The sequence below is a fragment of the Cuculus canorus genome, chromosome 27 (genome assembly GCF_017976375.1).
Source record: "Cuculus canorus isolate bCucCan1 chromosome 27, bCucCan1.pri, whole genome shotgun sequence".
NCBI lineage: Eukaryota > Metazoa > Chordata > Aves > Cuculiformes > Cuculidae > Cuculus > Cuculus canorus.
The window spans coordinates 6,347,740-6,361,224 of NC_071427.1; the positions used below are offsets into that span (position 1 = coordinate 6,347,740).

Below are 13,485 nucleotides of genomic sequence, written 5' to 3' on the forward strand. Positions count from 1 at the left end.
GCATTGCCTAGTGCTGCCCTGTAGCCAGCACCAGTGCTCCCAGTGCCTTCCAGTACCTACACCAGCAGAGCCCAGTGCTCCCAGCAACCTGCACCAGTGCTCCCAGCGCCACCATTGCCTGGTACAGCCCAGTAACCTGCACCAGTGCTCCCAGTTCCCTGCATCAGCACTGCCCAGGGCCTTCCCAGCGCCCTGCGCTCCAGCACCTCCCAGCGCTGCCCTGGGCGCCCCCTGCCCCTCGGGGTCCCCTCAGCAGCCCCATGGGGCTCAGGACCCCCAACCCCACTGCCCAGATGCAGCGGGGCACCGCCACCCCCGAGGTTTCCGATTGCGGCGCAGGAGCTGCAGCATCACCACAACACCCAGTGGGAACGACACCTCTCTTTTTGCCCCATCCCCGGCGACCCGTCCGCCCCCTCGCCGTGGGGTCCAGGCCCCCCAGCTCAGACGGTGGCCTCGATCTCGGGGGGCTCGTCCTCCTCCAGCAGCCCGTACGCCGCATGGGTCTGGAAGGGGCGCTGCAGCGGGTGCGCCAGCAGCTTGGCCATGCAGTTGTGCAGCTCCACAGCCGGCCCCGACAGCAACACCTCGTACTTGTAGTTGGTGCCTTTGGTGTCCAGGCTGCTGAAGAAGGCATACATCTCCTGCCAAATGAGAAGGGGGGGGCACATGGGGTGACACAGGTGTGGCAGGGAGCTCCCCACATATCCTGTACCCCATGTGCCCCTCTGCTTCTGCAGCTCTGCCCCATAAACCCCCTGCTCTGTGCATCTCCCTGCTCTGTGCACCCCTTGCCCCCTACACCCTCTCCCTGCCCCATGAGACCCTGTTCTCCACACTCCGTGCCCCCATGAACCCCGCTGCCCCAAGACCCTCCCTGCTCTCTGCACCCTGCGCCCCATTTACCTTCCAGCTCGTCTCATCATCCTTCTCCTCCACCCCATTGTGGATGTAAACCACGTCAAAGAAGAAATACGGACACTGTAGCATTTTCTGCAGGAGGAGAAGCCAGGAATGGAGCTGGGATGGACCCAGAGCTGCTGAGCTCACCCGGGATGGAAGCGCGGGGCAACAGGGGGTCCTACCTTCATGTGCTCTGACATGGAGAACTGGGGCTGGCAACCAGGGCGACCAAACACCAGGATGGTCCGGACCACGTAGGGCGGTGGGATGGTCTGCACATTCTCCGTCACCGGCAGCTCGATCTTCTGCTGGCTGTGCCCGGAGGATGGAGGTGGCTCAGGGACCTGCACACCCCGGGCAGGGCTGCCTGAGGCTCAGGGACCGATCCCGCCTTATTAAAACTTAATGAGCGTCCACCGTAGGCTCTGGGCTGGGACTGGGAGAGCAGCACTCAACCCAGTTTGGGTCAAACGCTTGCAGTAAAGCAGAAAATTGAGAGCGAGACAGGAGCCCTGATACCACCAGCAACCCCCACCACCTCCCCAAGCTGTACTCACATCAGGTTGAAGAGCCCTTCCAGATCTGCAGCCCCAGGTAAGGATCAGTCCTGGCACACTGACCCTGCCCACCCCAGCGATGCCCCATGCCCACACCCCAGGAGCTCCTGCAGAGGGAGGTGATGGCACCAGGCACTGGGGATGGACCAGAGTGGGGAGAAAACACCAAGAAATGGGGTTTTGGTGTCTCTGGAGGGTCTGATGTTAAACCCTGCCTCGGGGGATTCAAGGTTCAACCCTCCAGCCTCAAACATCAAAGCTCTGCGTTGCTCTCGACTGGGCCAGGGATGCCAGTGAGGCCATGGATCATTGAATCATGGAATAGTTTGGGTTGGAAGGGACCTCAAAGCCCACCAGTCCCACCCCTTGCCACAGGCAGGGACACCTCCCACTGGATCCGGTTGCTCCAAGCTCCATCCAACCTGGCCTTGAACCCCTCCAGGGATGGGGCAGCCACCACTGCTCTGGGCAGCCTGGGCCAGGGCCTCCCCACCCTCACAGCAAAACATTTCTCCCCAAGATCTCATCTCAATCTCCCCTCTTTCAGCTCCAAACTGTTTCCCAGAGCCCCTTTCCCTACTGGAAGCTGCTCTAAGGTTTCCCCACAGCCTTCTCTTCTCCAGGCTAAGCAACCCCAACCCTCTCAGCCTGTCCTCGTACAGGAGGTGTTCCAGCCCTCTGATCATCTCCGTGGCCTCCTCTGGACTCACTCTAACAGATCCATGTCCTTCCTGTTCTGAGGATCTGCTGCTGCCTGTGGGCAATGGGCACACTGGGTCCCTGCCTATGCTCAAGGGACCTTGTTTGCACCCAAGGGACCCCACAGCCCCCCGTCCCAGCCCCACAGGCAGGGGGATACTGAATGATTTGCAGACAACGGTCTCCAGGTCGTAGAGGCAGCTGCAGACCTCACGGGGGTCCGAGGTAAACCCTGAGAGCTGAGAAGAGCCGGGGTGAGGGGGGCACGGAGCCTTCCCCATCCCCGTCCCCATCCCCACCCCTGTCCCCGCTCACCCACGTGGCGTCGTTGTTCACCACCACCAGTGCGAACTCGTGGCACTTGTCGATCTTGTGCTTCGTCCTCACAAACATCTCGATCATCTTCTGGGAGATGTTCAGCGCGTTGGTCTTGGACCTGCAGCGAGGCTGGAGCTCAGCAGGGACCAGCGTCCCCCAGGTCCCAGCTGTACCAGTTCCCGCGATGGCCAGGCACGGCAAAGCCGGGGTCCACGGGCCAGCCCAGCTGGGAGCAGCCCCCCCAGTTCTCACCCATTAAAGGACTCCAGTTTGGGCAGAGCCATCTCCTCCGCCAGGTCCAGGCAGATGATCTGTGGGAGAGGGTGACGGCTGAGCCCCCCGCAGCCCCTCACCCTGGTGTCGGGGCTGCGTCCCTGTCCCCGCAGATACTAACCACCTTCTCGGGGCAGTTCACCCGCGGGGTTTTGACCTGGACCTCAGTGGGGGGCGCGGGACCGGGCCAGGCGGTGCCGTCGGGCGCAGCTGTGCCCTGCGGGCTGTCGTCCGCGCTCGCCGCCTCCCCCTCCCCCTCGCTCCGGTTGCCCACGCTGGCCTGGGCGCTCAGCGCCCGGTCCTCAGCGCCTTCAGGGTTAGAGCGCGTCCTGGGTCGCGGCTCCATCGCCTTCTCCTCCTCTTCCTCGGCTGCGCTGCCTGGTTCCGAGGTATCCATCCCGCAGCCGCGCTCCGTGGCCGCTCCAGCGGTGCTGGGGACCGGTGCTGGTTGGCTGTGGGGTGGCAGTGGGGAGACCCTCGCCCTCCCGCTCTCTGCGCCCGCTGCTCACGCAGCCCCTGCCCCACACCCCCTCCGCTCCGTGCACCCCCTCGCTCACATCCTCCCTGCCCCACAACATCCCCCGGCCTCTGCACCCCACTGCTCCACGAGACACCCCCCGCTCCATGCAGCCCTTGCTCACACACCCCCTGCCTCACGCACCCCCGGCACCCCCTGCTTGCCCCCTGTCCCCCCAAAACAGCCCCAGCACCCCCTGCCTGCCTCCCCACCCCAAACACCCCCTGCACCCCCTGCTCACAACCAAACACCCCCGGCACCCCGTGACTGCCTCCCCACCACAAACACCGCCTGCACCCCCTACTCGCCCTCCCCCTCAAACAAACACCCCCTGCACCCCCATGCCCGCCCCCACTCCAAACACCGCCTGCACCCCCTGCTCGCCCCCCCACCCCAAACACCCCCTGCACCCCCTGCTCGTCCCCCCCAAACAGCCCCTGCATCCTCTGCTCGCATTCCCCCCCTCAAACACCCCCTGCTCGACCCCCCAATCACCCCCTGCACCCCCATACCGGCCCCCCCACCTCATGAACCCCCTGCATCCCCACCCCCCGCTCACCCCCCACCCCACGCATCCCCTCCCTGCACCCCTCTGCTCGCCCCCCGCCATGAACCCCCTACATTCCCCACCTCACGCACCCCCTCCCCACACCCCTCGCTCGCCTCCCCGCCTCACGCGCCCCCTGAACCCCTCCGAACACCCCCCGCTCTCCCCCCATCCCGTGCACCCCTACACCCCCCTCCTGCTCACCCCCTCACCTCGTACACCCCCTCCCTCCCCGCCCCCCCTCACCGCTCCCGCCGCTCCAGCCCCGCCCATTCCCGGCCGGAAGCGGCGCCGCGCGGGGGCTGCTGGGATTTGTAGTTCGCAGGCCCCCCCCACGTGGGGGCGGGAGGAATCCGGCACCCCGCCCCCCCCACCCCGCCCCGGCCCCGCAGAGCCCCCCCGAGCCCCATAGATCCCTGCGCACCCACCCCGAACCCCAAATATCCGTGTGCACACCCCCGAACCCCAAATATACAAGCACGCCCTCCTGCACCCCAAAAATCCATGCACGCACTCAGCCCCCACGCACCATCCCTGTGCACCCCAAATATCCATGCACGCCCCCCCGAACCCACGGACTACGCCTGCGCCCCAGATATATCCATGCACGCTCCAAACTGCTGTGCACCGCCCCTGCACCCCAAAAATCCATATAGGCCCTCGTGAACCTACAAACTGCCCCTGCACCCCAAATACCCGTGCACGCCTTCCTGCACCTGTGCGCTGCACCCTTAAATATCCCTGAGCACCCATGCACTGCTCCCTGCGCCCCAAATATCCACACACCCCCTTGCACCCCAAATATCCGTGCATGCCCAGCTGCACCCACGCATGGTCCCCCGGCACAGCTCCGATCCCTGCACCCCAGGTACCCCAGCAGTACCCCTTTGCACCCCAAACCCCACAGCACCCCCCGGCCCTACGTCCCACAGCACCCCTCATGCAATGCCTTCTGGCACCCCAAATACTCATGCACCCCCCCAGCACCTCCCAAGTGCTCTGGGTGCCCCCCCTCATCCCCCAGGGGAGGCTCAGGGCCGCCCGGGCGCACGGGGAGGGTCCGCTGTGGGGCTGAGGTGCTGTGGGGCAGAGCAGGGAGGGATGGTTTTGGGGGGCAGAGCTCCCCAAGAGCTGCGTCGCCTGCCCGGCCGTGGGGCAGCGGAATGGTTAAGCGCTGGAGGCTGCACCGGGGTTGCGAGGAAGAGGAAATCTCGGCAGGAACCAGAACAGGGAAAGGCCAAGGGCAGGGGCCAGCGGCATAGCCGGAACGTGCCGGAACGTGCCGGGAACCCGAGACGAGGAAGCGGAGTGAACCCCGACATCAGACGCTGGCAGGCGTGGGGCCTCGCGGGCAGGAGGCAGCGGGGATGGAGGAGGTAAGTGGGGTGTCTTGTGGGGTGGTCCTGGTCCCACACGGCCGGGGGGGCTCCTCGTGCCCCCCGTGGGCATCCCTGCGGTGCCAGGCCCCGGTACGCGGCACTGTCACGGCTCCGGAGAGCGGCGCGAGGCGCTGGGGCGAGAACACACCTGTCCCCGTCCCCATCCTGCCAGAGCCCGGTGGGCATCGGCCCCTCCGTGCCTGGTGCCGGCAGGGTCCGGGCTGAGCTGACCCCCCCGGTGCCAACAGCCCCCACAGCCGCCAGCGAGCGACGAGGAGGAGGAGGACACAGCGGGGGACGCCGAAGGCCTCCTGTGCTACGAGGAGAGCATCGCCAGGCTGCTGGCGACGGTGGCACAGCTGCACCAGAGGGCCGAGATGCTGCAGTGCCGCGTGGGCAGGTACCGGCACCCGGCAGCCGCGGGGCACCGCGGGGACACCACCGCGAGCCCTCCACCTGTGGCCTTCCGCACCCCACAGGGAGGACGAGGAGGGGTGGAAGGGCACCGCCGGCCTTCCTGCCGCCAGCGTGCAGCCCCGGCGCATCGACGGCACCGCAACCGGTCTGGAAGGTGGGTGCGCTGTGCTGTGCCATGCCATGCGTGCCGTGCCATGCCGTGCCGTGCCGTGCCGTGCCGTGCCGTGCCTGCTGCACGGACCTGACCCCAGTCACGCTCCCTTTTCCCAGCCCAGAGCCCCGACCTCTTCGCGGACCTGCAGAACGCCGTGAGCTCACTGGAGCGCACCATCTTCTCCTGGCACCGGATGGCTCCGGCGCACCCTGTGCTCGGTGAGGAGTGGGCACGGGCAGCCAAGGTGAGCGACACTGACGTGAGCAGCCCAGATGCCAAGGGGATGGGCACCAGATGATGTCTCCACGTCCCCAGAGCCTGGAGGAGCTGAACCAGACAGGAGACTGGACCACGCGCCGGAGCACGGAAGCGGGCGAGGGGCTGTTGGCAGAGGAGGCAGCGGTGGCAGCGGCTGCGGCGAGGAATGCAACGCTGCGGGCAGCGCTGGGGCACCAGGACGAGGAGCTGAGCCGGGCCACGGCCTCGCTGCGGGCGCTGTGTGGGGAGCGTGACCGGCTGCAGCAGAAGGTGGGCACGGGGGGCATGGCAAGGGGGAGGATGCCATGGTGCAGCCTCTGGGGTGCCACCAGTGGCCCACGGTGCTCGGCACAGGTCCAGGACCTACGCGATGCTCTGTCCAGTCTGGAGGAACCGTGGGGCAGTGACCCCCCTGCGCTCAGCAGCGCCCCGAAGCAAGGGGAGCCCTGGCTGCCCCAGGTGAGTGTGGGGCTGGGGTGGGCTCAGAGGGTGCAATCCCGCCCCCGGCACCGCGTTCCGCCTGCCCCGGTGCTGGGCTCTCCCTGTCCCCTCTGCAGGACCAGCCCCAGTGCAGCAACGGCGCTCAGCCCCACGGCGCACAGCCCCACAGCCTCCTCTCCCCCCAACCCTCCGATGGGTCCAGCCGGGAGCAGGAGCAGCGACTGCAGCAGCTGCAGGGGTGAGTCCGTCCCCCCAGCCCGCCAAACCCTTGCCAGTGGGGAAACTGAGGCACGGTGCCGAGCCCCGGCTGTGCGGTTAACCGCGGGTGCCGGCGGTGCCCAGGTGCCTGGAGAGGTTGCAGGAGGTGAACCGGGAGCTGGTGGCTTCGCTGCAGGAGTGCAAGAGCGATGCGGAGCGGCTCAGCATGGTGCTGGGCCAGCACGAGTCCCGCAGCACTGCGCTGCGCCTGGCCCTGCGCTGCAGGTGGGGACGGGGGGTCAGACGGGGGGCGCGGGACAGCCCGCGGTGCTGCGCTGAGCCCCTCTCCCTGCAGCGAGCGCTGCGGGGGCGCCTACGCTGCCCTCCTCGACCTGGTACGGGCGAAGGTGGGCCGAGAGGAGGACGGTGCCCGCGGCGGTGAGTGCCATCCCGGGGGGCTGCGGGGGCGAGGGGGTGAGGGGCAGTTTATGGGGAGAAGAGGGGGATGAGGGGGATGCTGAGGGGATGCATGAGGGATGCTGGTAGATACCTGGGGATGGAGGAAGGATGCGTCAGGGATGTGTGAGGGATGCTGGAGGGGTATCAGGAGGATGCTGGGGGGATAGTGGGAAGTTTGGGGGGTGGAGATGCTCAGGGGATGCTGGGGGGACACTGGGGAGTTTATGGGGAGGATGCCGGGAGGATGTTAGGGAGTTATCCGGGATGATGCTGGGGAGATGTATGAGGGGTGCTGGGAGACATCAGGGGAGGAAGGAAGGATGCAGCAGGAAGGCACAAGGGATACTGAAGGAGTATGGGGAGGATACTGGGGGAATGATGGGGGGTTTATGGGGAGGCTGCTGGGGCTACACTGGGGAGTTCCCCAGGACGATGCTGGGGAGTTCGTGGGGAGGATGGTTTGGGGATGCACAAAGAGTGCTGGAAAATATCAAGGGAATAGGAAGGATGCAGCAGGGATGCACGAGGGATGCTGGAAGGGGATCAGGAAGATACTGGGAGGATGCAGGGACATATCGAGGGATCCTGGGAGGGTGTTGGGGGGGATGAGCTGACGCTCGCGGGTGCAAGGGGAGGTCAGAGGGGTGCAGAATGGACGCTGGGGGATCCTGGTCCCCAGCACAGCCCCTGTGGTCACACACTGGAGAGGGGCATCTGCCTGAATGCTGCCTGCCCCATAAGTAGGAGCCGCGGGGGAGCAGAGCGTGGGGCGCGGAGAGGGGTCCAGCCCCACATCAACCGCGGGGCTGCAGCGCCAGAGCCGAGTGGAGCCGGACGGGCAGGAGGAGAGCGGGGACAGCGTCTGCCCAGGGCTGCAGAGGTACCGGGAGGAGGGTCGAGTGCGACGCCAGGCCAGGGCTGAGCTGCCCCGGTGTGGCACCTGTGTCCCCATCCCCACAGCGCCTCGGCTCCCCACGGGATGGAGGAGGGGACCCTGCGTGAGCACATTCGCCGGCTGCGTGCAGAGCAGGCGGCTGTGGAGGCGACCCTGCACGACGGCGCGGCACCCGACCGTGCTGGCACCCGCCGCAGCGAGGATGCCCGAGCACGGGCTGAGCGGGCGCTGCGGGATGCGAGGGCTCTCCTGCCCGGTTGGAGGCGGCCGGAGAAAGCGGAGCTGCTGCAGGACTTGGCGATGCTCAAGGTAGGGTGAGAGCGAGATGCCCGTGTCCCTTCCCGGCTTTCCGCAGGGTCCAGGCTCTGAGCAGAGCAGCTGGGAGAAAGGCATGGGTGATGCATGGGTGGGAAGGAGCAGAACTGAGGGGAGTTGGAGCTGTGCCTCAGTTTCCCCCACTTGGTGGTGACACCGCTGCCCTATCAGGAGGCCATGGCCGACCTGAAGACACGGTTGCAGCTGGCAGAGAGGGAGAAGCGGGGCCTGGAGGTGCTGGCGGCCGGGCAGGGGCCGCGGGAGGCTGCGCTGCACCTGGTGCTCCAGTGTTTGGAGCAGGATGGGGGTCCAGGCTGCCCCCCCAGCTCCCCCAGCAGCTCCAGCAGCAGCGAGGAGGTAAGAATCGTTCCCACCTCCCTGTGTGAATCCTCCCTGGGGCTGAGGGTCTCCCAGACCCACACCCGGAATCTGCAGGATGCCCAAACCAGCCGGGTGGGAGCAGCAGCTCCTCGGCACCCTCCGGATCCAGAACGGATGAGGGAAGAGCTGCTCCGTGCCCAGGCTCGGTAAGCGTGATGTGCTTGCAGCACGGGGAGCCGTGCGGGCGCTGGGCAGCGTGCCGGGCTGGCTGCCATGCGGGTGTCCCCAGGGCGGAGGAGCTGCACGCCCGGGCGCGGGCGCTGGTGCTGGCGCTGCAGCAGAGCAGTGCCGCCAGCCGCGCGCAGCAGGCACAGTGCCTCACCGTCACCGCAGACTTCTTCCATGCTCACAGGTGAGCGGGAGGCACCCGCTGGGTGGGCGGTGGGTGCAATGTCCCCCTGCGTGCCCCAAAAATGTGGTGTCTTCCTGCATGTCCTGGATGCGTATCCCCCCTGATGCATGGTCCCTACTCCATTGCCCCCAAACCGCTGCCCCTTCGTCCCGTGCACTCCAAAAGAGCAGTCCCTTCCCCAAAAGCACAGTCCTTTCCTGCACACCCCCAAAACACAACCCCCTCTTGCACACCCCAAAAGCACAGTCCCTTCCTGCACGCTCCAGAAGCACAATCCTATCCCCAACCACATGGTCCTTTCCTGCACACCCCAAAAGCACAGTCCCCTCTTGCATGCCCCAAAAGCACTGTCCCTTCTTGCACACCCCCAAAAAAAGGCATTCACACCTTGCACACCCCAAAAAGGCACTTGCATCTCGCATACCCCAAAAGCTCGGTTCTTTTCTGCAACACCCCAAGAGCACAGTCCCTTCCTGCATGCCCCAAAAGCACTGTCCCTTCTTGCACCCCACTGATGCACAGCCCCTTCCTCCGTGTGCCTTCCTGCCCACCCCAAAAACCATCCCCCCCTAATGCACCACCAAAATCCCTCCCTATCCACCCCAAAACCATAGTCTCATCTTTCACTCCCCTAATGCACGACCAAAATCCCTCCCTATACACCCCAAAATCATGGTCCCATCTTTCGCCCCTCTACTGCACAACCCCAGTCCCTCTCTACCCACCCCAAAACTATGGTCCCATCTTTCACCCCCCTAATGCATGACCCAAATCCCTCCCTATACACCCCAAAATCATGTTCCCATCTTTCACTCCCCTAATGCATGACCCAAATCCCTCCCTATACACCCCAAAATCATGGTCCCATCTTTCACCCCCCTAATGCATGACCCAAATCCCTCCCTATGCACCCCAAAACCATGGTCCCATCTTTCACGCCCCTAATGCATGACCCCAGTCCCTCCCTCCCCGTCTCTCCGCGCGGTGCCCTGGGCGCTGCACCCCGGGCCGGGATGCTGAGCGCGGTGCCCGCAGCGCGCTGGCCCTGGCGTACCGCGGTGCCCGGCGCAAGCAGGCAGCGCAGCTGCGGCGGCTGGAGGCGCAGGCAGGAGCCCTGCGCAGGCAGCACGCCCGGCAGGCGCAGGCGCTGGCCCGCAGGCTGCAGACCCTGGAGCGGGGGACGGACAGCAGCGAGACCTGCATCTAGGGACCCCCGTCACCCTCGAAATCCCCGGAAGCACCTGCTGTATCCTCAGGGAGAATAAATCACTGATGCTCGCGGCTCGGCCAGCCCCGCTGTGGTTTGGGGGGCATGCAGTGGGGGTGGGATTGGGGGGTGGGGGGGCTCAGGCAGCCGGACCCCCAGCTCAGCTCACCCCAACAGGGCTGGGAACAAAAGGCACCCCCTCCCTGCCGCCCCCGCTCCCTCCTGGCACAGATAAAGCCATTTCGTTATCCCTGACGTGGGATCAAAGGTGACGGCGTGGCCGTGGCAGCCGGGACCCCATGCATATTCAGGAGGGAAGAGGAGCAGTGACCCCGTGCCGGGGGCATCCTCGGCGCACAGGGGGTGCCGGCAGTGGGGCTGTGCCGGGGGGGCTGCCGGAGGGAGGGGGGGTCAATGTGGCAGCCCCAATCCCGGCACAATAGGGAATAGGATAGGAGGAGGTGGGCTGAGTGTGGGTCTGTGATGTGGGGGTGCGCAGGGCTATGGGGCAGCTGAGACACGGGGCTGGGTGGAAGGGAAACTGAGGCACGGAGCTATATATAGGCTAAAAAGAAGCCTGTATGTCCCTGGGGAGATCCCACAGCAGAGTTCAAGGCTCGGCGGATCAATATCCAGAGCCATGGTGATGGAGAGGGCAGGGACACGGCTGCAGAGCTGCAGGACAGGGCTGTGGGGATGGAGGGAAGCAGAGGTGTAAGGATGTGGGGATGTAGGGCAGGGATGCAGGGATGCAGGGATGCAGGGATGCAGGGCAGGGATGTGGGGATGTGGGGATGAAGGGAGACAGAGACATGGGAATGAAGGGATGCTGGGATGAGGTGATGAAGGGATGCAGCTCACCCCCCTGAGCTGCCCCTGCCCTCCCCCCGTGCCACCTCGCTGCCAGCCAGGAGCCCTCCAAAACAGGGACAGCCCGGGCTATATCAAAGGAGATTTTCCCCAGGGAGCAGCCGCGGCACAAACTGGGAGCAGCAGAGCTGTGGAGCCTGACCTTGATGGGTGCAGGGGGACCAAGTCCCTGCACCCCAACACCGGCCGGGGGTGCTGCCTGCGCTGGGTCCCTGCCTGCACCCCCAGTGCCAGGCTCTGGTGGGGACTGCGGCTCTTGGGGGGGTCCTGGGGGCCACTGGTGGAGGGCTGACCCGCAGGCTGAAGGTCAGGGCTCAAACTCGGACCCCTTTTCAGATTCAAATGGGTTCCTGGGGGCTTTGTGCGGGGTCAGGCTCCACCGAAAGCCCATGAAAGGGCAGCGGCGGCTTCAACCCTGGGTGCCCGCAGGAGGGGGAGGGCAGAGGGGTCCCCCACACACTCCCCCGCCCTGGCTGGAGGGGTCCCCCAGTATCTCCCACTGACCCCAGGGCCAGAGCGGGTCCCTCAGGGGCACCGGTGAGGATGGGGTGCCCCTGGCTGGGGTGTCCCCACCATGCCCGGCGGCTGCGGGAGCTCAGGACAGACAGCGATAGCCTTGGGTCCCGGTTCCCACTGCCCATCTTGGCACACCCGGAGCCCCTGCCAAGGACAGAGCGTGCCAGGAGCTTGGGAAGTGGAGCTGGGGGCTCCGGGTAGCAGCCTGCCTGCCAGGCTGCCGCATGGCATGGCTCAGTGTGGCACAGCTCAGCATGGCACGGCTCAGCACGACACGGTGCAGCACGGCACGGCTCAGCATGGCTTAGTGCTGCACAGCTCGACATGGCGTGGCACGGCACAGCAGCTGGTGATGCAGCACAGCCTGACACGGCACAGCATGGCATGGCACGGCACAGCACAGTGCGGTGTGGCACAGTGGCCAAGGGGGACAGGACGCCCCTGCTGTGCCCACTGCTTACCCCCACGTGCACCCAGAAACCTGCAGCTCCCCAGGGAGAGCTCCCCGCCCCAGATCATCATTTGCTGGATGTTGCCTTTCCATCTCACTCCCTGCCTCAGTTTCCCCTCTGTGGAGCAGCGTGGGCTGCTGGGAAACCAAGGGGCCACGGTGAACTTCCCCCAGCACCTTTTGGGAGCAGGGTTAAGAGTGGGACTGCACCCCATTCCCTGGGAAAGTGGGTCTTGGGGGGCTGTGAAACACCATCCCGGGGGGGACAGCCTGTGCCGGGGGCGCAAGGGCAGCGGGGAGAAGTGGGGAGCAATGGGAGCAGGGAGGGCGCGTGATTCCCGCCGGCCATGCCTGGGTGGGGGCCCTCGGCTGGGATCTGATATCCCGGGAATGCAGGGCAGGGAGTGGCTCTCTTGGGCGCAGGCGGCGGGGGGGCAAAGGTGGGGCTGGGGGTGACGGGGGTCACCCACAGCCGCTCTGTGGGGCTGCGAGCGAAATCGTGGCATTGGGGGGCAGAACCGCTGCTCTCTGGGGTGCTCCGTGGGGAGGGGGAGCCACGACTCCCTCCATGCGTGCACCCCTGTGTTGGGGCTGTGTGTCCCGCACACGCGTGTGCGCTCGGCAGACGTGTGCTGCGCGGGCAGTGACGGGCGCTCCCCGCACCGTGCTGGCGCGTGTGCAGCCGTGGGGCTCAGAGCCACGCTGTGGGGCAGCTGTGGGGCACGGGGAGCCGAAAAGCCGAGGCACAGCACACCCTGGCCTCCCTTTGTCCTTCGCCAGCGGCGGCGCGGATGCGGTTCAGCCGCTGCAAGGTCACGCGCTCCGCAGCCACCGCGGGAGTGTTGGACACCCCCAGCCATGAGGGCCCCTTCAAGCCCTGCGGGCTCCAGAGCAGCTCACACTGCCCTCGGCATGCACACGCGTGCACACATGCACACGCATGCACACGCATGCACACGCATGCACACACATGCACATGCATGCACACACATGCACACGCATGCACGCGCATGCACACGTGCCCTCACACCCGCTGGTGGGATTCGGCCGCAGGAACGCAGCACTCTCAGCCCCATGGCAAAAAGGGTGGGGGGCTCTACTGGCTGAAAATGAAGGGGTTGACCTAAACCCCCACCCCTTGCACAGCCCCACACCAGAGTGCGGGTCCCGTGGGAGCCTGGGAGTGGACAGACGGATGGACAGACAGACAGTTAGGGTGGTATCTATCTAAGCACCCAGGAGGCACCACTGCTGGCAGCTCCCACACGGGTTCGGGAGAGGGTACGGCTGCCTTACAGCCCAGAGGGATGCTAACTGGGATGCCACTTGGGGCTGGTGGCAGCAGCATTTGGCTTTCCAGTGCTGCTGGCACCCGGCT

At 66.0% G+C, this 13,485-nt stretch overlaps 2 protein-coding genes across 4 annotated transcripts; one reads left to right on the forward strand and one right to left on the reverse strand.

The window, feature by feature from the left end:
• Positions 1–231: 231 nt before the first annotated feature.
• Positions 232–4,104, reverse strand: BABAM1 (BRISC and BRCA1 A complex member 1). Of its 2 annotated transcripts, none has more exons than XM_054050279.1 (9): positions 4,061–4,104; positions 2,872–3,202; positions 2,730–2,788; positions 2,475–2,595; positions 2,320–2,398; positions 1,461–1,485; positions 1,086–1,215; positions 907–993; positions 232–644 (listed from the first exon to the last, which is right to left on the reverse strand). In XM_054050279.1, the coding sequence occupies exons 2-9, from the start codon at positions 3,145–3,147 to the stop codon at positions 444–446; spliced, it is 978 nt and encodes a 325-aa protein (XP_053906254.1). In that variant the 5' UTR covers positions 3,148–3,202; positions 4,061–4,104; the 3' UTR covers positions 232–443. The 2 variants fall into 2 exon arrangements, with proteins under 2 accessions (XP_053906254.1, XP_053906255.1); XM_054050280.1 differs by lacking the exon at positions 4,061–4,104 and adding an exon at positions 4,027–4,050.
• Positions 4,105–5,006: 902 nt separating this feature from the next.
• On the forward strand, positions 5,007–10,339 carry USHBP1 (USH1 protein network component harmonin binding protein 1). Of its 2 annotated transcripts, none has more exons than XM_054050252.1 (15): positions 5,007–5,190; positions 5,442–5,593; positions 5,673–5,764; positions 5,881–6,008; positions 6,080–6,292; positions 6,377–6,481; positions 6,580–6,701; positions 6,806–6,946; positions 7,017–7,099; positions 7,862–8,000; positions 8,081–8,324; positions 8,502–8,687; positions 8,766–8,857; positions 8,941–9,063; positions 10,099–10,339. In XM_054050252.1, exons 1-15 carry the CDS (start codon positions 5,182–5,184, stop codon positions 10,268–10,270), a joined length of 2,001 nt encoding a protein of 666 aa, XP_053906227.1. In that variant the 5' UTR covers positions 5,007–5,181; the 3' UTR covers positions 10,271–10,339. The 2 variants fall into 2 exon arrangements, with proteins under 2 accessions (XP_053906227.1, XP_053906228.1); XM_054050253.1 differs by having other exon boundaries at positions 5,012–5,190; positions 7,865–8,000.
• The last annotated feature ends 3,146 nt before the right edge of the window (positions 10,340–13,485 follow it).

What these genes read in the sequence shown, in the direction of transcription:
- BABAM1 (XM_054050279.1), bottom strand. Translation starts at nt 3,147, where the DNA reads ATGGATACCTCGGAACCAGGCAGCGCAGCCGAGGAAGAGGAGGAGAAG. An exon ending in TGAACAACGACGCCACGTGG is followed by an intron (nt 2,399 to 2,474) that starts GTGAGCGGGGAC and finishes GGCTCTTCTCAG; the next exon opens with CTCTCAGGGTTTACCTCGGA. An exon ending in GAAGGGCTCTTCAACCTGAT is followed by an intron (nt 1,216 to 1,460) that starts GTGAGTACAGCT and finishes CTCCGGGCACAG; the next exon opens with CCAGCAGAAGATCGAGCTGC.
- USHBP1 (XM_054050252.1), top strand. An exon ending in CTGCAGTGCCGCGTGGGCAG is followed by an intron (nt 5,594 to 5,672) that starts GTACCGGCACCC and finishes CGCACCCCACAG; the next exon opens with GGAGGACGAGGAGGGGTGGA. An exon ending in GTCTGCCCAGGGCTGCAGAG is followed by an intron (nt 8,001 to 8,080) that starts GTACCGGGAGGA and finishes CCATCCCCACAG; the next exon opens with CGCCTCGGCTCCCCACGGGA.